Source organism: Leucoraja erinacea, chromosome 17, assembly GCF_028641065.1.
Source record: "Leucoraja erinacea ecotype New England chromosome 17, Leri_hhj_1, whole genome shotgun sequence".
In the NCBI taxonomy this organism is placed as follows: Eukaryota; Metazoa; Chordata; class Chondrichthyes; order Rajiformes; family Rajidae; genus Leucoraja; species Leucoraja erinaceus.
In genome coordinates, this window is record NC_073393.1 from 40,840,158 (window position 1) to 40,861,623 (window position 21,466).

The following is a 21,466-nucleotide window of genomic DNA, read 5'->3' on the forward strand; positions in this document are numbered from 1 at the left end:
AGAGTGACCAACGGGTTCTTGGTCACCTCCCTGACCAAGGCCCTTCTCCCCCGATTGCTCAGTTTGGCCGGGCGGCCAGCTCTATGAAGAGTCCTGGAGGTTTCAAAGTTCTTCCATTTAAGAATGACGGAGGCCACTGTGCTCTTTGGGACCTGCAATGCTGCAGAAATTGTTTTATACCCTTCCCCAGATCTGTGTCTCAACACAATCCTGTCTCGGAGGTCTACGGTCAATTCCTTCGTCTTCATGGCTTGGTTTTTGCTCTGACATGCACTGTCAACTGTGGGACCTTATATAGGTGCGTGTCTTTCCAAATCGTGACCAATCAATTTTATTTGCCACTGGTGGACTCCAATCAAGTTGTAGAAACATCTCAAGGGTAATCAATGGAAACAAGATGAACCTCAGCTCAATTTTGAGTGTCATAGCAAAGGGTCTGAAGACTTATGTAAATGTGATATTTCAGTTTTTTTTTTTAAATTACTTTGCAAAAAATTCTAAACACCTGTTTTTGGTTTTTTATTATGAGGCATTGCGTGTAGATTGATGTTGAGAAAATGGATTTAATCAATTTTAGAATAATGTAATGTAACAGAATGTGGAGAAAGTGAAGGGGTCTGAATACTTTCTGAATGCACTGTATCTGTACATTAGCTCTAAACTACACGTGGGTGATAATTTACTGAAGCCAATTAACCTGCAAGCCTGCACATCTTTGGTGTGTGGGAGGAACCCGGGGATAACCCACGCCTATTTCCTTCGCTCCATCGATGCGGCCGCACCCGCTGAGCTTCTCCAGCACTTTTGTCTACCTTCGATTTTCCAGCATCTGCAGTTCCTTCTTAAACATTACAATAATATAGTTTGCAGACATGCAAAGTATTGGAGCAGTACAGTTGCACCAAATTCTCAGCTGGTTCCTGCCGCTGAAATACATCCCCACAGCATGATGCTGCCACTACCATGCTTCACCGTAGCTATGGTATTGGCCAGGTGCAGGTGGAAAAGAATGCGTGATGCCATTAAATGGTTTCAACATTTTATTTCATAAAAATGTATCTAGTATCACTAATACTTAAACATATTTATATTAAGTTCTCTTACACTCCGGCCTTGATGTTGGAGAAAGAATTTTCAGAGCATAAAATAGATGGCCAAGAGCTTGTTTTTCCATATAACTATATAACAATTACAGCACAGAAACAGGCCATCTAGGCCCTTCTAGTCCATGCTGAACACTTATTCTCCCCTAGTCCCATCTACCTGCACTCAGACCATAACCCTCCATTCCTTTCCTGTCCATATACCTATCCAATTTATTTTTAAATGATAAAATTGAATCTGCCTCCACCACTTCTACTCGAAGCTCATTCCACACAGCTACCACTCTCTGAGTAAAGAAGTTCCCCCTCATGTTACCCCTAAACGTCTGTCCCTTAATTCTCAAGTCATGTCCTCTTGTTTGAATCTTCCCTACTCTCAATGGAAAAAGCTTATCCACGTCAACTCTGTCTATCCCTCTCATCATTTTAAAGACCTCTATCACGTCCCCCCTTAACCTTCTGCACTATTTAAAGAATAAAGACCTAACTTGTTCAACGTTTCTCTGTAACTTAGTTGCTGAAATCCAGGCAACATTCGAGTAAATCTCCTCTGTACTCTCTATTTTGTTGACATCCTTCCTATAATTAGGCGACCAAAATTGTACACCATACTCCAGAATTGGCCTCACCAATGCCTTGTACAATTTTAACATTACATCCCAACTTCTATTCTCAATGCTCTGATTTATAAAGACCAGCACACCAAAAGCTTTCTTTACCACCCTATCTACATGAGATCCCACCTTCAGGGAACTATGCACAGTTATTCCTAGATCCCTCTCTTCAACTGCCTTCCTCAATTCCCTACCATTTACCATGTACGTCCTATTTTGATTTGTCCTGCCAAGATGTAGCACCTCACACTTATCAGCATTAAACTCCGTCTGCCATCTTTCAGCTCACTCTTCCAAATGGTCTAAATCTCTCTGTAGACTTTAAAAATCTACTTCATTATCCGCAACACCACCTATCTTAGTATCATCTGCATACTTACTAATCCAATTTACCACACCATCATCCAGATCATTGATGTACATGACAAACTACAGTGGACCCAACACAGATCCCTGAGGCACCCCACTAGTCACCGGCCTCCAACCTGACAAACAGCCATCCACCATTACTCACTGACATCTCCCATTCAGCCACTGTTGAATCCATCTTGCTACTCCACCATTAATACCCAACAATTGAACCTTCTTAACCAACCTTCCATGAACCAACTTTCTTAACCCACCTTCCAATGTAATCATAAAATGTTTACAGTAAGATCACTGAAATAGAGGTTCGCAAAAAAGTTGTAACTGATTGCCATAGGCTCGGTTGAAGTATAATTAGCTACTAAACCTCCAAGCTAAGTGATTTTGTAACTTTTGTATTCTTTTCCTTCTTCACTACCCATATACAAAAACAAGTTGGCATGTGTATTTTTCAGGAGGACAGAAGACAGCAAGTGGAGGGTGAGGGTGCGGAAGAGCAACATGAACTGAACCAGGGAGTAAATCGACTCATGGCTGCTATGAGGGACATGTTGGCAAATATCCGATTTCAAGAACCACCTCAGGAGGAATATCAAGATGGTGATGGTGAAGGTGATGGAGAATGGGACTGAAGCTAAATCTTCCATCAACTTTTACTTGCAGTGGTATCTATGACTGCGAACAATGTTCCACCACAGTTGATATAAACACTCTTATTAAAACTTGAAGCAAATATATTTAGTTCTATTGAATATTATTGATAGTACCTGTACTTATGAGTGATAACTGTTTTGTATAATTTTTCAAAAGGATAGAAAAAACTAAATAGTATCTTAGCAAATATTTAGTAACAAATGAAGATTTTCAAGATGACCTTCGTTGAGAAGAATTCACAGTGTAACCTAAACTTCAGCTGGTAGGTACATTTACATTTTTATATTAACTGCAGTCTTGGAGAGACTATACACATGGAGATTAGTAAAATTAAACTACATTTTTCACAAGTGCTGTAAAAAGAAAGACAGGTAATCTAAGAGTTCAGTTGTATGAGAACATTGCAATAGTTTGCACGTTTAGCTTGGATTTAAAGAAATAAATACATTTCTGATTTGTTTAAATAGATTTTTAAATACTACCATTTCCTGTAAAGCTAGTGCAATATCACCACTTGCAAGGTTCAGGAAACGAACTGACTAATGGGCCTGTCCCAATTAGGCCACTTTTTAGATGAGTACAGGAGACTATGCGGTCGCCACATGTTCGCGGGTGGTTGCCAGGGAGTCGCCTTCATGGTCGTGAGTAGTGCCCCCAGACTCGCAACAAGCCGTAACGGCATTCTGGTCGCTGCTAATTCAACACGTAAAAAAATTAGCGGCGACCAGAATTTTAACGCCATGGAGAGTAGCGAGAATTCTCGTGCAGTAGATGCAACGGTAGTGGGTCGCCAGGAGATCATAGGTTGTTGCCGTTTGTGACCGGTGAATTTTATTGACTCATTGGGGGAAAAAAACGTAAACAGTAGTTTTCTGAACCAAGGATAACCGAACGGTAATGTTAATGTCTTCCGCGCGGCAACGGCTTGCCGGCCCGCAGCCGCATTGAGGTCGTACGCAGCGCCTCGACGGGCATACGCACCGTCTCGGTGCCGTTGGCAGCGTCTTGACGGTGTATGCCTAGTGCGAACTTCCCGCGGACTTCGCTCGAACTTCACGTCAACTCGTACGGGATCACCCGACCTCCGCGCGGCCCCCACTTCCTGTTTGGTCGCGCTTGCCGCATGCAGTCGCATGCCCATCGGACAGGCCCTTTACTCTCCTATCTTCTCCCCACAGGCCTTCACATTATTTCACGGTACAATATTCACCAGCTCTTATTTGAAGAATACTATTATTGCCAGGGCATGACAGGACGTAATCATTGGTTGTGCAAAACAAAATAATTTTGTTACTTCCCCTTTTTTGGTTCTTTTCTCAATTACCATTAACTTTTTCCTCACTCCACTGTAAAAGAGAACACTTTCTGTCTTAGTGATTGTAATTAACGTTATTAAATCTCCTCATGACTTCCATTCCAAAGAGAATAACCTTTGCTTCAATGGTCTACTCACACAACTAATGTTCCTCATCCCTGGAATCTTTCTGTAAAATCTTATCTGTAATCTCTCTCTAAAACTTCACATTTTAGTTAGAGAGTGACAATTGCAATTGGGCACTAATTTACCCGTGCGCAAACCATGTGTGATTTCTCTAATCAATCTACGCTTCAACAAATGCCTGCTAATTCTGCACATGATTTCTGTTTCCAGACCATGCCCCATCGCTGAAGTTAAACTGACATGTGCAGTTACTGGGTTTTTTCACTCACAGAGTGGTGAGTCTCTGGAATTCTCTGCCACAGAAGGTAGTTGAGGCCAGTTCATTGGCTATTAAGTTCATTAAGAGGGAGTTAGATGTGGCCCTTGTGGCTAAGGGGATCAGGGGGTATGGAGAGGAGGCAGGTACGTGATACTGAGTTGGATGATCAGCCATGATTATATTGAATGGCGGTGCAGGCTCGAAGGGCCGAATGGCCTACTCCTGCACATGTTTTCTATGTTTCTATCCCAAAGGTAATTTTGAACTTTTGCAGTTTTCCGGTCTAGAAACCCCATCCCTAAGTCTCTAAGTGTTTGGAAGTTTAGATTCAGAGCTTCTGGAATGTCCTTCCACTCCATGACTCAACATAGGAGGCATCCTATATGGACCAGGTGGTTTACCTGCACGTAATGCATCTAACCTTTCTGCCATCTTCCCTTTGATGTCGTGGTCCATGGAAGGGACAAGGAGGAACACGATCGACGACTGCATGCAGTGTTAGCTCGTCTCGCGCAACACAACTTGACGCTCAACGCAGCAAAGTGCACATTTATAGCATCCGAGATTGATTTTCTCGGGTACTGAGTGACAGCGTCTGGAGTTGAGCCTACTCAGGACAATGTCCAAGCCATCAACGCGATCCCCGCCCCAACTAATGTGAAAGAGCTAGCGTCATTTCTGGGCACCACCAACTTCTACCGCAATTTTGTGCAGCAGTACGCGCAGATCGCAGAACCGCTACAGAAGCTGCTACGGAAAGACACCAAGTGGGAATGGACGGATGAGCAGGACTTTGCATTCAACACGCTGAAAGACAAAATAGCATCTCCGCCTGTTCTCGCACACTTCGACCCAGGTGCTGAAACGTACGTCACAACAGATGCTTGCGGTATAGCGATCGGAGCAGTGTTCTTACAGAGTATCGAGGGAAGCGAACGACCGATCGCATTCGCATCCCGTCCCTTGACTGCCACAGAACGCAAGTACTCAGATTCAGATTCAATTTTAATTGTCATTGTCAGTGTACAGTACAGAGACAACGAAATGCATTTAGCATCTCCCTGGAAGAGCGACATAGCAAACGATTTGAATAAATAATAATAAGTGTCCGGGGGGGTGTGGTGATTGGCAGTCACCGAGGTAAGTTGTTGAGTAGAGTGACAGCCGCTGGAAGGAAGCTGTTCCTCGACCTGCTGGTTCGGCAACGGAGAGACCTGTAGCGCCTCCCGGATGGTAGGAGGGTAAACAGTCCATGGTTGGGGTGAGAGCAGTCCTTGGCGATGCTGAGCGCCCTCCACAGACAACGCTTGCTTTGGACAGACTCAATGGAGGGGAGCGAGGAACCGGTGATGCGTTGGGCAATTTTCACCACCTCTGCAATGCCTTCCGGTCGGAGACAGAGCAGTTGCCATACCATACTGTGATGCAGTTGGTAAGGATGCTCTCGATGGTGCAGCGGTAGAAGTTCACCAGGATCTGAGGAGACAGATGGACCTTCTTCAGTCTCCTCAGGAAGAAGAGACGCTGATGAGCCTTCTTGATCAGAGTAGAGGTATTGTGGGTCCAAGAGAGGTCATCGGAGATGTTGACTCCCAGGAACCTGAAGCTAGAAACACGTTCCACCTCCGTCCCGTTAATGTGGATGGGGGTGTGCGTGCCGCCTCTGGACTTCCTGAAGTCTACAATGAGCTCCTTGGTCTTCTTGGAGTTAAGGGCCAGGTTGTTGTCAGCGCACCATGCTGCTAAGTGCTGGACCTCCTCCCTGTAGGCCAGCTCATCGTTGTTGCTGATGAGGCCAATCACCGTTGTATCATCTCATACTTGATGATGGTGTTAGTACCATGTACAGGTGTGCAGTCATAGGTGAAGAGGGAGTAGAAGAGGGGGCTCAGCACACAGCCCTGTGGAACGCCGGTGTTCAGGGTGAGGGTTGAAGAGGTGTGCTTGTCTAACCTCACAGACTGGGGTCTGTTGGTTAGAAAGTCCAGTATCCAGTTGCAGAGGGAGGGGTCGATGCCCAGGTTACCGAGTTTGGTGATCAGTTTTGATGGAATAATGGTGTTGAATGCTGAGCTGTAATCGATGAACAGCATTCTTACGTAAGTGTCTCTGTTGTCGAGGTGGGAGAGGGCGGAGTGAAGTGCCGTTGAGATGGCATCCTCCGTACTCCTGTTCTTGCGGTAGGCAAACTGATAGGGATCCAGTGTGGGGGGTAGGCAGCTTTTGAGGTGTGCCAGGACCAGCCTCTCGAAGCACTTGGTGATGATGGGGGTAAGTGCAACTGGGCGGAAGTCATTGAGGCTTGCCGCAGTGGAGTGTTTTGGCATTGGCACGATGGAGGTGGTTTTAAGGCAAGTGGGGACAACTGCTTGGGCAAGTGACAGGTTGAAGATGTCAGTCCAGACGTCTGTCAGCTGCACAGCACAGGCCCTGAGGACGCGCCCGGGGATGCCGTCAGGACCAGCAGCCTTACGTGCATTAGTCCTACTCAGTGCCACGTACACGTCGTAGGGGGTGAGTGTGAGGGGTTGGTGATCGGCAGGTAGCACAGCCTTGATGGGGGAACGCAAAGCATTAGCGTGCATCTACACGTGTGAAAACTGGCATGTATACCTATACGGGAGACTACGTTGTTAGACACGTCAGGCTCAGGACACGGTCCGCTCAAGATCTACAGATGGTCCGATCGCCTTCACCAGTACAACTTCAATGTAGAATACCTCACAGGTTCACACAATCGCATCGCAGACATGCTCAGTCGTGTCCCAATGGTGGCACCTGCAAGCACATGCGGTAGCGACGCTTCAAGCGACATCGACGAATACGTTCTCGCGGTAATTTCGCACGCGATGGCGAATCTCGTGACGCGGGGAGAGCTGAAAGCGGAGTCGACAGCTGACGGCACACTGCAAATCGTCTGCCAGTATCTCAGGACAGACTGGCCCAAGGAGATAGCAGACGACTTGGTTCCGTACCACAGGGTACGCCACGAACTGGCTGTGGTTGACGATACATGTGTCACGCGCGGAACTCGAGTGGTTATACCCAAATCACTGCAACACCGCGTCTTACAACTGGCACACGAAGGACACCCGGGCATTGTTAAGATGAAACAACGGTGTCGCGAGGCAGTGTGGTGGCCAGCAATAGATCATTGCGTAGAAGATTTTGTTAAAAATTGTGAAGCATGCACAATTTGTGAGAAAGCAACTAGACCATGTCCTGCCCCTCTTCAGCCAATCCCATGGCCGGACAAACCATGGAGGCACTTGCAACTCGATATCTTCGGAGAGGTGCAAGTTACGCCAAGAAGCCAGCGGTTTCTACTGGTAATACATGATCTCCACAGCAAGTGGCCTGAGATCGCAACTAGTTTCTCAGTCACGACAAGCTCGATCATCCTGATTCTCGAAAAGCTGTTCACTAAGTGGGGACTGCCGGAGGTCATAACGACGGACAATGGCCCTCAGTTCATGTCTGAACAGTTCTCCACTTTCCTCGCGAACTACGATATTCAACATCAGCGGACGTCGAGACACAACCCCCAATCGAACGGCGGGGTTGAACGATTCAATCGCGTGATTAAGGAAAGCATAAAAGCGAGCATGTCGGAGGGGAAAACGTTTGAACAGTCAATCCATATTCTCCTCCGATCCTACAGATCCACACCATACACGTTGACTGGGAAAACCCCAGCAGAGCTGATGATAGGGCGCAACCTGCGAACAAAATTAAATGCTCTACAACCATCATCGCACCCAAATCCGGACACAAGAGCGAGGGCGTAAATGATAGCGCACAGACGAGCAAAAGTGAAAGCGTACTGGGATGCCAAACGAAGAGTACGAGCGCCGCGGTTCAAGGTCGGCGACTGGGTACGGATCCGCCGCTCTAACAGGCAACATAAGCTTGCAAGCGCACTCTCCAAGCCGATACAGATTAAACGGAGATTCGGCGAGAACGCGTACCTCCTCCAAGATAACACCAAATGGAACGCGAGGCCCCTAATTGCAAATAGGCAGGGACAGGAAGAAGACGAATTGGACACTTTTCCTTTTCCAATATCCAATCAAGACAGTGATTGTGGTCAGCATACAGCAGAGCACACAGCGGAGCAGTCTATTCCCGCTCGACGCTCTCAGCGACAGAGGAGGAGGTGGTTTACCTGCACATAATGCATCTAGCCTTTCTGCCATCTTCCCTTTATGAATTCTTAGCCTATCCATATTCTTAGCTACATCTTATTTTGATAGGCAGTATTTTCTTCCTTCACAAATACTGATACAGGGTACCTCAGACGAGTAGATTATCTTTTTAATCATTGACTGCCCTTGCCATATTTGCAACCTTGCTTTTTCTGTTTGTATACCTACAGAATATTTTTTGATACTCTTGTTTACTATAGATCTCTTCTCATGCTTTCTCTCTGCTGCCTTATTTCCTTATTTTGCTTATCTGAATTGACTGTAAACAAATTGGCTTTCACTCACGTTGGCCATCTGAGATTTGCCATTTGACTTTTTTTTCCATTGTGATCTAATTTAAACACAATTAGTTTGGTCATATGGGGAGCATTGGCTTATTCCCCCACACCCTCCCTTGTAAGAATAACTAACACAATAACTGAAATGACTCCACCTTCAAAGACCTGCAAATGACGTATAGTTTTGATTCTGGTTTATCTGAACAGGCCCTGTTATTAGTATATTTTAAATGACATAACAGCATTGGCTTGGTATAAAAATGTAAAATTGTCCCTAGTATGTGTAGGATAGTGTTAGTGTACAGGGGTCGGTGCGGAGTGGTGAATCTCTGGAATTCTCGGCCGCAGAAGGTAGTTGAGGCCAGTTCATTGGCTATATTTAAGAGGGAGTTAGATGTGGCCCTTGTGGCTAAAGGGATCAGGGGGTATGGAGAGAAGGCAGGTACAGGATACTGAGTTGGATGATCAGCCATGATCATATTGAATGGCGGTGCAGGCTCGAAGGGCCGAATGGCCTACTCCTGCACCTATTTTCTATGTTTCTATGACTCGGTGGGCCGCAGGGCCTGTTTCCACGAGTATCTCTAAGTTAAACTAAACAAATTTAAACAATTTTTATTCATCATTTTCCCTAACTGGCCTAAATATTGCATTATGATTGAATAAAAAGGAACTGCAGATGCTGGTTTATGCCAAAGATAGACACAAAACGCTGCAATAACGCAGCGGGTCAGGCAGCATCTCTGGAGAAATAGATGTGACCTTGCGGTTAGGGACTTATGATTACTGTTTCCAGGATGTTCTGCACTGTTACTTGCTACATTTGTCTTGGCTAATTTCCCAGAATAGAGTCCACCCATACTTTATCATTGGGTCGGTGCCATTCTGAACTAATAACTCCTCTCCTTTGCTCTGCGTATTATTGCTATCCAAGGCCACACTTTTGTTAGTTGAAATCCCCTATTATCTCTGATGCATCACTTTTATATATTCTTGTATTCTTCCTGCAAATTAGCTTTACAGTATATACAAATCATCTATCTATAATATAAAACTGTGTGTGTGTGTTGTGTGCGTGCGTGCGTGTGTGTGCAGGGCTGCCAACATTGGGTGAGAGTTGAGAGAGAAATTGCGAGGATGGGGGGAGGGTGTGTAGGCTCCGCAGGAACGCCCCCACTCACCCGGTCCGCTCCTGGCTCAGGGCCGGGGTTAAAACTCCATGGGGTGTGGACAGAGCGGTCGACGGACATAGAGCTGCCGGAGGTGAGGGTGGGAGGTGTGTGCCGTGCCTCAGGGGGGAAGTGGGAGAGGGGTTGGTGCTGGGACCACGGCCGCCGTGTCTCACCTATCACACCATCTGCATTGGAGAAACTAAACTACTTTTTTTGCCCCCCAAAATCATCCTGCAGGCCGATTTGGGGGGATTTGGTTGTTAGCCCTGCTTTAAACCAATCCCCTCTAGTGCTTGAATCACATATCCTGGGGAAAAGACTATGCATTCACCTGATATTCCCCTCATGGTTTTTACTCACCTCTAAAACAATTTTTGTTTTATTTTGAACTTTCAGCACCCGCAGATATTTGAGCGTGAGAAATTTTGTGATCAGCGTGAGAGCATGAGAATTTTGTGAAATGCGTGAGTCTCACGCTCAATGCGTGAGAGTTGGCAGTCCTGCCAATAATGCAAACATTTTATGCAAGTTCCAATTGTTTGGACAAAAATCACTTATTACTGCTATATAACAGTAAAGTTACTTTCAGAAATTATGACACTTAACAAACAATCAACTAACAAATTAAAGCAAACTAAAAATAAATAACATGCTCCCTTTCCTGACGACCTCATAAGTACTTTAATGCTGTTAACAGAGCAAAGGGATATTAATCTCACGAATCAAAATGGGGAAAGTGGGGGCAATTTTACTTAAATGGTCGTTCTAAGCCCATTCAGATCTTCATAGAGTCAGAGTTATACAACATGTACGTGGCTGGCCCAATTTGTCCATAATGATCAAGTTGGCATTCTGCGTGCCCAGGGACTGGCCGCCGTTCACAGATCAGTTCGCGTCCCAGGGACTGGCTGCAGTTCTCAGGTCGGCTCACCTGCCCCGACCCTGCGAAAACAAATTGAAAAAAAACGTGGTTTTTTCGGGTTACGGGCCGGATTCAGCCCGTGTGCCGTAGGTTGCCGAACCCTGTCCTAGATGTTTGGCCTCATTGTGGTCCCCCCCATGTTTTACAACCGATTCACCTGGTTAGTTTTATCTCCGGCTGCTTCATGTTGTCGGCAGCTGCACATCCAATCAAGAAAGAAGAGAAGAGAAGAGATGCGACGTCACTCACCGCCGCCAACTGACCCTCTTCCACAGACCGCACAGATCGCTCTGATGTGGCAGCGTGAGAATTCTGTCATCAGCGTGAGAATTGGCTGAAATGCGTGACTCTCACGCTCAAAGCGTGAGAGTTGGCAGCCCTGTCTAAGGCCAGGATGTGACAACAGACGCACAGGGAGACACATACACAAAGGAAGACACACACACACACACACACACACACACACACACACACACACAGGGAGACAGACACACACACAGGGAGACAGACACACACACACACACACACACACACACACACACACACACACACACACACACACACACACACACACACACACACACACACACACACACCCACACACAGAGACAGACAGCCACACACACACACACAGGGAGACACACACACAGGGAGACACACACACACACACACAGACAGACACACACACGGACACACACACACACACACACACACACACACAGAGACAGACAGGGACACACACACACAGGGAGACACACACACACACATACACACACACGGACACACACACACACAGAGAGACAGACGCACACACACACAGGGAGAGAGACACACACACACACACACGGGGAGACACACACACACACACAGGGAACCAGACACCCACACCTTTCCTTCTCCCCCTCCCTTTCTTTCCTCCCCTCCCTCTCTTTCCTCACACTCCCTCTTTTTCCTCACGCTTCCTTTTTCTCCCCTTTCTACATTCCCTCCCCCTGTCTCTCTTTGCCTCCATCCCTCCCTTTTTTTCTTTCTCTTTCTCCCCTCCCTCTCATTCCCGGGCCGCCCAATGGGGAGTCCGACGGGCAGTGTGTAGCGTGGATTGGCGGCACTGACGCTGCCGTGTGAGCAAAGATCCTATAGCGGGGGTATAAGATCTTTGGGCAGGAGGGAGGGAGGGAGCGAGGTTGCCGCGGCAGCCAGAAGCACAGCGCTCGTAGATGGCGCACAAAAGCGATGACACCCGCTGTCCGGGACCGACGCGCTTCCCCAATCCGTGCAGATCGCTGTCATGTGGCGCAAAGAGACAAACTGTGCAGCAAAGATCCTATAGCTCCGCTACAGGATCTTTGCTGTGCAGGGACCGAAGACAGCCTGTCAGCGTGAGAATTCCGTCTTCAGCGTGAGGGCGTGAGAATTGGCTGAAATACGTGAGTGTCACGCTCAAAGCGTGAGAGTTGGCAGCCTGTGTGTGTGTGTGTTTCTGCCTGACTTGTGGTTGCCAGCCTTTGATTCGTTGCTACGCCATCATCACACGCAGAAACGCCGAGATTTTTTCCATTTCGGTAGAGATTTCACTTTTCATTCCAAGTATCCACTCCTGATTAAATTTCGTCGTGTTTATGTACACATTTTTAATAAAATCCTTCTACCCCCCAACCCACCCATTAAATTAAAAAAAAACAGCTCTCACCCATAACATGTTGGTGAACGTTCAATCGTGTGATGTCACAATGCCCAATGCTCACAGATGTCCAATCGGAATGGATCAATTTACATATGCCTTTGCAGCAGCCCCAGCACCTCCCCTTCAGCCCCTCCCCCCCACCCCCGCAGCTTGTGTCGAAGCGCGTCATCACGTGTGTGGGAATAGAGAAAGAGCATTGGGGGTGAAAGGGAATGGGGAGCAGATGGACTGGCCCTACCCCCTCCCCCGTCCACTCTCCCTCCCCACTATTTCCCCTCTCTCCCCCCACCCCTCCCCCATCCCTATTCCCCTACCCCATATCCCTCCTCTCATCCCTCCCCCACACCTCTCTCCCCCTCCCCATCCCTCACTCCCCTACCCCTCTCTCCCTCCCCACTCTTCCACTTCTCTCCCCCCTCGCCCTCCCACTCTCCCTCCCCCACTCTTTCCCCTCTCTCCCCCCCACCCCTCGCCCCCTCCCTCCACACTCTTCTCCCTCCCTTCCCTACCCCATCGCCCTCCTACCCCCTCTCTCCTCTCCATCCTAAATCTCTCCCGTTTCCTCCTCCCCCTCTCTCCTCCCTCCCCTCTTCTCACCCTCCCCTCTCCCCACCCCGTCTCCCCCTCCCCCCACCTGTGGGGGTGGTTAGTGTGAGTGTGATGCCGCAACTACTCCCCCTCCCCCCCTCCGCAAACGCGCGTTGGGGAAACAGACCCAACGGGTCTGCACTTGGTCTGGTAGCCTATAAAATTGTCCGAGTAAAGTTTTGGCTACTCTCCCATTTCTCAATTCTGACCAGGTACTGTCTGATCATTCTGCAACAACTTTTCTCCAGCACTGCTGTATTCTCTGTAATCAATAGTGTTACTGGCCTTTCTCCCTTATACTTCCTGAATATCTTGTATGCAGTAATATTGAGATAATAATCTGTAATTGCTCTTGCCCCAGCCATTGGCAACTTGGGGGAATAAGGGTGCTGATTATATGAATGTGCTAGTCCATGAGAATTGTACAAAACAAAATTCTTTCATATTCTATGCATGAACCTTTTAAACAAATTACTGAATTATGTCATCTCCTGCCCTTTTAAATAACAGTTTTACACTGCATTTCTACATAGAGCATAGAAAAGAACAGCACGGCAGAATGCCAGTTGACACACAATATCTGGGCCTCACATGATGCCAGGATAATCTAATCTCATCTGCCTGCACATGTTTCATAGCCCTCCATTCCTTGCATATCCGTATGCCGACCTAAATGCCTCTTAAAACGCCACTATTGTTTCTGCCTCTATCACCTTCTCCAACAGAATGTTCCTGGCACCCACCATTCTGTGTAAAAAAAACTTGCCGCGCACATCTTTAAACTTTGCCCGTTTCACCTTAAAGCAACCCCCTCAATTCTTGACATTTACACTACATTATAAGACTAACCAGTATTCATGTAAAATACATCCAAAATAAATCCACCACCATCACGTGAAGAGCCAAATCGTCAGAGAATATTGTTGCTAATCAGCTCATAACTGGATTGCCCTTGTGTATAAACATAAATAATTAAAACTATAAATGTCTTTTCACACTAATTTTACATAATATTTGAAATAAAATTCACTGATCTTACTTTCATGAACAAATTGCTTAATAATTTTAGATTTTTTGTTCAGGTTGCATGGGAATTCCAGGTGCATAATTAATGCATAATTACTAGATTTTTGATTGTACATCGCAATTCCAAATGGCTAATGGCCCTGCAGTTTAACCAAACGCTGTTTAGGAATCTGGGGTTTACCCATGCATGTATGTAAACGCATCTTTACCTTGTACACTTTCTTGGGTCTGATTCTGTCCAAAATATCCCCATTTCTTCTAGTGTATCTGTCTCTTGACGTGAGATGGCCAGATTTTGCTGGCATGTTAACTTAGTCTTTAGCACCAGCACTTAAGTGACAGGAATTTAACCAAAGGTCCTGAAGTAGATGGAACGCGCTTATCTATGCTCTGTATTTATATATTTAATGATAAACTAGTCATAGAATGGAAGGAAAATCATTTGATTCCTCTTTTCATTAAGACACATCTCGCTTACCATGTGCGTATTGTCTGACATTAATAGAAGGTAAGATCCTTGAGGAAACCTGGATATGTGTCGGTGTGGGAACGTTGGCGAAGTGTCTATTTCCATGCTGTATGACTCAGACCCTATGTGTAATATGTGTACGAAGGAATTGCAGATGCTAGTTTACACCAAAGTTAGATATAAAATGCTGGAGTAACTCAGCGGGAGAGGCAGCATCTCTGGAGAGAAGGAATAGGTGATGTTTCAGGTCGAGACTGTGTCTTAGTCTGAAGAGGGTCTCGACCCAAAATGTCACCCATTCCTTCTCTCCAGAGATGCTGCCTGTCCCGCTGAGTTACTCTGGCATTTTGCGTCTGTCATCCATGTATGATCTAATCAGTTATAAAAGACAATATTGTGAACAATCAAAACAATTTGCAGTAAAGAATAATATATTTTTCTAACTTGTTTTTGAAAAAGTGATGAAGATAGTGAATGAGGGAAACCCGGTAAATATTGCCTGGATCGATTTTCATAGACTTGCAGAGTTATACAGAGCAGTAAAAGGCTTTTTTTGACTCATCGTATCTATGCCAACCACGTGCACGTTTCTACACTAATTCCTTTCACTTTCATTTCAGTAAATTTAAGAAGAAACTCTGGAAGTTAAAATCCTCTGGCATTAGTGGGTAATCTATTTCAATGGACTGATTATTTGTGGTCACAAGGTGGTTATTGAATTTGGATCTGTTTGGGGACACTCAAGTAAACATGAAAGCTAAAGATGAGAACCTTGCTGTTTTATTGCATGTCTCTGTGGATTCATGGCTGACATTATGAAGTTGTAAGCGAAACCTATGAGAGGTTTCAAAGGTGTATTTCCAGGACTTGATCAGTATAAAATAAAACACACTTTCTGCAGTTTGTACAAGACAATAGTTCTCAGAAACAACATCCCCCACGACCCATGTCCAAAAACAGAATTGCCCTGGCAGACCCATTGTTTCTGCCTGCTCCTGATCCACTGAATTCATTTCCACATACATCTACTCCATCCTATCCCCTGCTTCAATCTCTCCCGACATGGCCAAACCCTGATTCAGTATGAAGATGGGTCTCGACCCGAAACGTAACCCATTCTGTCTACCCAGAGATGCTGCCTGTCCTGCTGAGTTACTCCATCCAGTATGTTGTGTGTCTTTGGATCCTTCAGTGATAGGTATGTCATTTTGAAACCGATGCTGAGGGTTGATTTCAGATTAATTTGTTTCAATCAAAAAGGTTAACAGTAGTTTTACAAGAATTTTGATTCATTTAATTCAGTTGGTTTATTAATAAAATTACATTATTAGATTCTGTTCAGATTGACAAATTATTTCAAAGGAAAATGTTGGGACGGCCCCCAAGTCAGATGAAGGCCTGAGACCAGTGGTGTACTGCGGCGATCAGTGCTAGGCCTGTTGTTGTTTGTCATCTATATCAATTAATTGGATGACAATGTTGATAACGTGGTAAAACATCTCAATTTACAACTTTATTATCTGAAAGAATTTAATAGCCATACAGATATTTTAGACTTGTACAACATTGGAACGGGTCATTCAGCCCCACTTGTCCATGCCGACCAACTTGCCTACTTCAGCTAGCCTTTAAAACGTTCCTATCCACCTTTACCACTTTCTCCGGCAGCTCCCTCCTATCACCCTCTGTGTGAAAAAAATGTATCTTGGGCCCCCTTTAAATCATTCCTCTCTCACATTAAACCTTAGCGTTCTAGCTTTGGACTTAACTACTCTGGAGAAAAAGACTGATCGTTCACCTTGAAGGCTCCCGACCCAAGAAACGTCACCTATCCATATTGTTCAGGGATGCTGCCTGACCTTCTGAATTACTCCAGAACTTTGTGTCTTATTTTTGTAAAGTAGCACCGGCAGTTCCCTTGTATCACCTTGTTGATTTTGTATAACTTTACAATCTTACTCTTCAACATCCTGCTCTCCGGGGTCAAAAGGGCCCAGCATCTCAACAGAAACATTTCTCATCAAAGACCTTTCATCGCCGTTCAGAAAAACGAGAAATTAAAGTTGCAGGGAATGGTAAGGGTTGGAAACCAGGATAGAAAGGCCGACATTTGAAGTCCCCCTAGTCCCTTAGTCTCTCTTGCTCCACTTTCTTTGTTCCCTTTGTTCTCTCCCTGCCTCCCTCTTCCCTGTAACTTGAAACGGCGTGTTTGCTTGTTGTGGTTCAAGGCTATCGATCTGAGACGTTAACTCCTGAAGCAGATCCAACCTTTTTTTCCCTCTATTCCAGTATTTTAATCATGATTGTAATTATAGTGTAATATTACAATTTAGCGCTATCGTGTAAAACATATACTTACTTAACTGGTAAATAGTGCCAGACATTTATGATAATCGTGCTAAAATGGGGACTATCATAATGTTAAATCGGGAATTGAAGATTTTGGAAACAAAGTATCATAATTCTGCATTTAAATTAGGTAGCGGAGAGGCGAGTTAAACAAAGATGCCTGTCCTTGTGAAAAGTGACAACTTAGTATTGCCCGGAAAGTAAAACTATTCTTGCAACATGTTTAGGAAGGAGCTGCAGATGCTGCTTTACACTAAAGATAGACACAAAATGCTGTAGTAATTCAGCGGGACAGGCAGCATTGCTGGAGAGAAGGAATGGGTCGAGATTTCAGTCTAAATTAGTGTCTCGACCCGAAACGTCACCCATTCCTTCTCTCTATATATGCTGCCTGTCCCGCTGAGTTACTTAAGCTTTTTCTGTTTATCTTCTTGCAATATGTTTACAGGCTATTAAAACTGCAATTACAGTCTTGTATTGATTGGTTTGAAATTATAATTTTGAATTTTCACCAATTTTAACCAAATCTCTGAGAAGTGCTCACGATTGAAATGTAAGTGGCAAATTGTACTGATAACTGCGTGCATGAGACCGGGTGAGTGTGAGCTGTCTGCGCCGTGCTAGAGTTGCTGTTCCGCCCTCCTTGCGACACCCGCTTGTTTACTTCTGGAATCCGAGAACTGTTCCACTGGATGACGGGGCAGCCTTATGAATATTGACATCTCTAACTTCAAATAATCCTTGTGTTCCCTCTTCCTCACCCCCCCCCCCCCCCCCCCCCCCCCCCCCCACTCCCCTCTGGTCGGAAGGAAGTAGGATGTGTAGGATGTTATCTCTAGTTAGGAAGGAAAGATGCTGGTTTACACAGATAGACACAGAATGATGGAGTAACTCAGTGGGACAGGCAACATCTCTGGAGAAAGGGAATAGCTGACATTCCGCTTTGAGACCCTTTTTTGTATGCATCATTGTCACCTTCTCCTGGCTAACAGGTACAGTGCCCACCATAATGTTTGGGACAAAGACCCATTATTTATTTATTTGCCTCTGTACTCCACAATTTAAGATTTATAAAAGAAAAAAAAATCACATGGTTAAAGTGTACATTGTCAGATTTTAATAAAGGCCATTTTTACACATTTTGGTTTTACCATGTAGATATTACAACTATGTTTATACATAGTCCTCCCATTTCAGGGCACCATAATGTTTGTGACACATGGCTTCACAGGTATTTATAATTGCTCAGGTGTGTTTAATTGCCTCCTTAATGCAGGTATAAGAGAGCTCTCAGCACCTAGTCTTTCCTCCAGTCTTTCTCTCACCTTTGGAAACTTTTATTACTGTTTATCAACATGAGGACCAAAGTTGTGCCAAGGAAAGTCAAAGAAGCCATTATGAGACTGAGAAACAAGAATAAAACTGTTAGAGACATCAGCCAAACCTTAGGCCTACCAAATTCAACTATTTGGAACGTCTATTGTCTATTGTTTATTATCATTAAGAAGAAAGAGAGCACTGGTGAGCTTACGAATCGCAAAGGGACTGGCAGGCCAAGAAAGACCTCCACAGCTGATGACAGAAGAATTATCTCTATAATAAAGACAAATCGCCAAACACCTGTCCGACAGATCAGAAACACTCTTCAGGAGTCAGGTGTGGATTTGTCAATGACCACTGTCCGCAGAAGATTTCATGAACAGAAATACAGAGGCTACACTGCAAGATGCAAACCACTGGTTAGCCGCAATAATAGGATGGCCAGGCTACAGTTTGCCAAGAAGTACTTAAAAGACTAACCACAGTTCTGGAAAAAAAACGTCTTGTAGACAAATGAGACGAAGATTAACATATCAGAGTGATGGCAAGAGCAAGTGCTGAGGAGAGAAGGAACTGCCCAAGGTCCAAAACATACCATCTCATCTGTGAAACACGGTGGTGGGGGTGTTATGGCCTGGGCATGTGTGGCTGCTGAAGGTACTGGCTCACTTATCTTCATTGATGATACAACTGCTGATGGTAGTAGCATAATGAATTCTGAAGACGCATCCTATCTGCTCAAGTTCAAACAAATGCATAAAAACTCATTGGCTGATGATTCATTCAACAGCAAGACAATGATCCCAAACATACTGCTAAAGCAACAAAGGAGTTTTTCAAAGGTAAAAAAATGGTCAAGACTTGAGTGGCCAAGTCAATCACCCAATCTGAACACAATTGAGCATGCCTTTTATATGCTGAAGAGAAAACTGAAGGGGACTAGCCCCCAAAACAAGCATAAGGTAAAGATGGCTGCAATACAGGCCTGGTAGAGCATCACCAGAGAAGACACCCAGCAACTGGTGATGTCCACGAATCACAGACTTCAAGCAGTCATTGCACGCAAAGAATATGCAACAAAATATTAAACATGACTATTTTCATTTACATGACTTTGCTGTGCCCCAAAATGGGGGGACTATGTATAAACACTGCTGTAATTTCTACATGGTGAAATAAAAATGGCCTTTATTAAAATCTGACAATGTGCATTTTAATCACATGTGATTTTTTTTAAATTACAAATCTCAATTTGTGGAGTACAGAGGCAAATAAATAAATGATGGGTTTTTGTCCCAAACATTATGGAGGGCACTGTATATACTTGTTATATTTCTACAATTCTACCTTTTCCTTGATTTTGATTCTTTTGATGTCTCGTTTTCACACCTAACAAGAGATAGATTCTTGATTAGTACAGATGTCAGAGGTTATGTTGAGAAGGCAGGAGAATTAGGTTATGAGGGAGCGATGATTGAAAGGTGGCGTGGAGGATGGGCCGAATGGCCTAATTCTACTCTTATTCCTTATGAACACTTCCTTATCTCGCCTGATTCTCAGTTTGAAGAAAGGTCTCAACCCGAAACATCACTCATTCCTACTCTCCAAAGATGCTGCCTGATCTGCTGAATTATTCCAGGATGTCGTGTCTATCTACTCCAGAGATGCTGCCTGACCTGCTGAGTTATAGTTTCACAGGGTGATACAATGTGGAAACAGGACTTCGGCCCAACTTGCCCACACCGGCCAACATGTCCCTTCTACACTAGTCCCACCTGTACCTGTCTAACTGCTTTTGAAACTTTGGGATAGTCATAGACATAGAAAATAGTTGCAGGAGTAGGCCCATTCAATGTGATCATGGCTGATCATCCACAATCAGTACCCCGTTCCTGCCTTCTCCCCATACCCCATTGATTCCGCTAACCCCAAGTGCTCTCTCTAACTCTCTTTTGAATGCATCCAGTGAATCGGCCTCCACTGCCTTGCGTGAAAAAGTTTTTCCTCATCTCCGTTCTAAATGGCCTACCCCTTATTCTTAAACTGTGGCCTCTGGTTCTGGACTTCCTCAACACCGGGAACATGTTTCCTGCATCTAGCGTATAATCCCTTAATAATGTTATATATTTCTATAAGATCCTCTTTCATCCTTCTAAATTCCAGTAAATACAAGCCCAGTCAATAGACAATAGGTGCAGGCCATTCGGCCCTTCGAGCCAGCACCGCCATTCAATGTGATCATGGCTGATCATCCTCAATCAGTACCCCGTTCCTGCCTTTTCCCCATATCACCCTTACGAGCTATCTTTACGAGCCCTATCTAGCTCTTTCTTGAAAGTATCCAGAGAACAGGCCTCCACCGTCCTCTGAGGCAGACAATTCCACAGACTCACAACTCTCTGTGAGTAAAAGTGTTTCCTCGTCTCCGTTCTAAATGGTTTACTCCTTATTCTTAAACTGTGGCCCCTGGTTCTGGACTCCCCCAACATCGGGAAATGTTTCGTGCCTCTAGCGTGTCCAAACCCTTAACAATCTTATATGTTTCAAGAAGATCCCCACTCAACCTTCTAAACTTCAGAGTGTACAAGCCCAGCCGCTCCATTCTCTCAGCATATGACAGTCCCTCCATCCCGTGAATTAACCTTGTAAGCCTACGCTGCACTCCCTCAATAGCAAGAATGTCCTTCCTCAAATTAGGGGATCAAAACTGCACACAATACTCCAGGTGTGGTCTCACTAGGGTTCTGTACAACTGCAGAAGGACCTCTTTGCTTCTATTCAGCTTCAGATTCAACTTTAATTGTCATTGTCAGTGTACAGTACAGAGACAACGAAATGCAGTTAGCATCTCCCTGGAATAGCAAAATAGAATATGATTTCAATGAATAAATCTATTTACATGCATACAGTCATAGTGTTTTTCCTGTGGGAGGAGTGTCCGGGGGGAAGGGGGGGGTGAATGGCAGTCACCGAGGTACATTGTTGAGTAGTGTATATACTCGACTCCTCTTGTTAT

The 21,466-nt window shown here is 45.1% G+C and overlaps 1 protein-coding gene across 2 annotated transcripts in view; it reads left to right on the plus strand.

Annotated features, from left to right (window-relative positions):
- Positions 1–2,820, plus strand: part of tcf25 (transcription factor 25 (basic helix-loop-helix)) — a 50,895-nt gene extending 48,075 nt beyond the window's left edge. For both annotated transcript variants that reach the window (XM_055649042.1, XM_055649041.1), the window contains exon 18: positions 2,539–2,820. In XM_055649042.1, coding sequence (XP_055505017.1) covers positions 2,539–2,715 — 177 coding nt within the window. In that variant the 3' untranslated portion in view covers positions 2,716–2,820. The remainder of the gene's footprint in view (positions 1–2,538) is intronic.
- Positions 2,821–21,466: the final 18,646 nt, after the last annotated feature.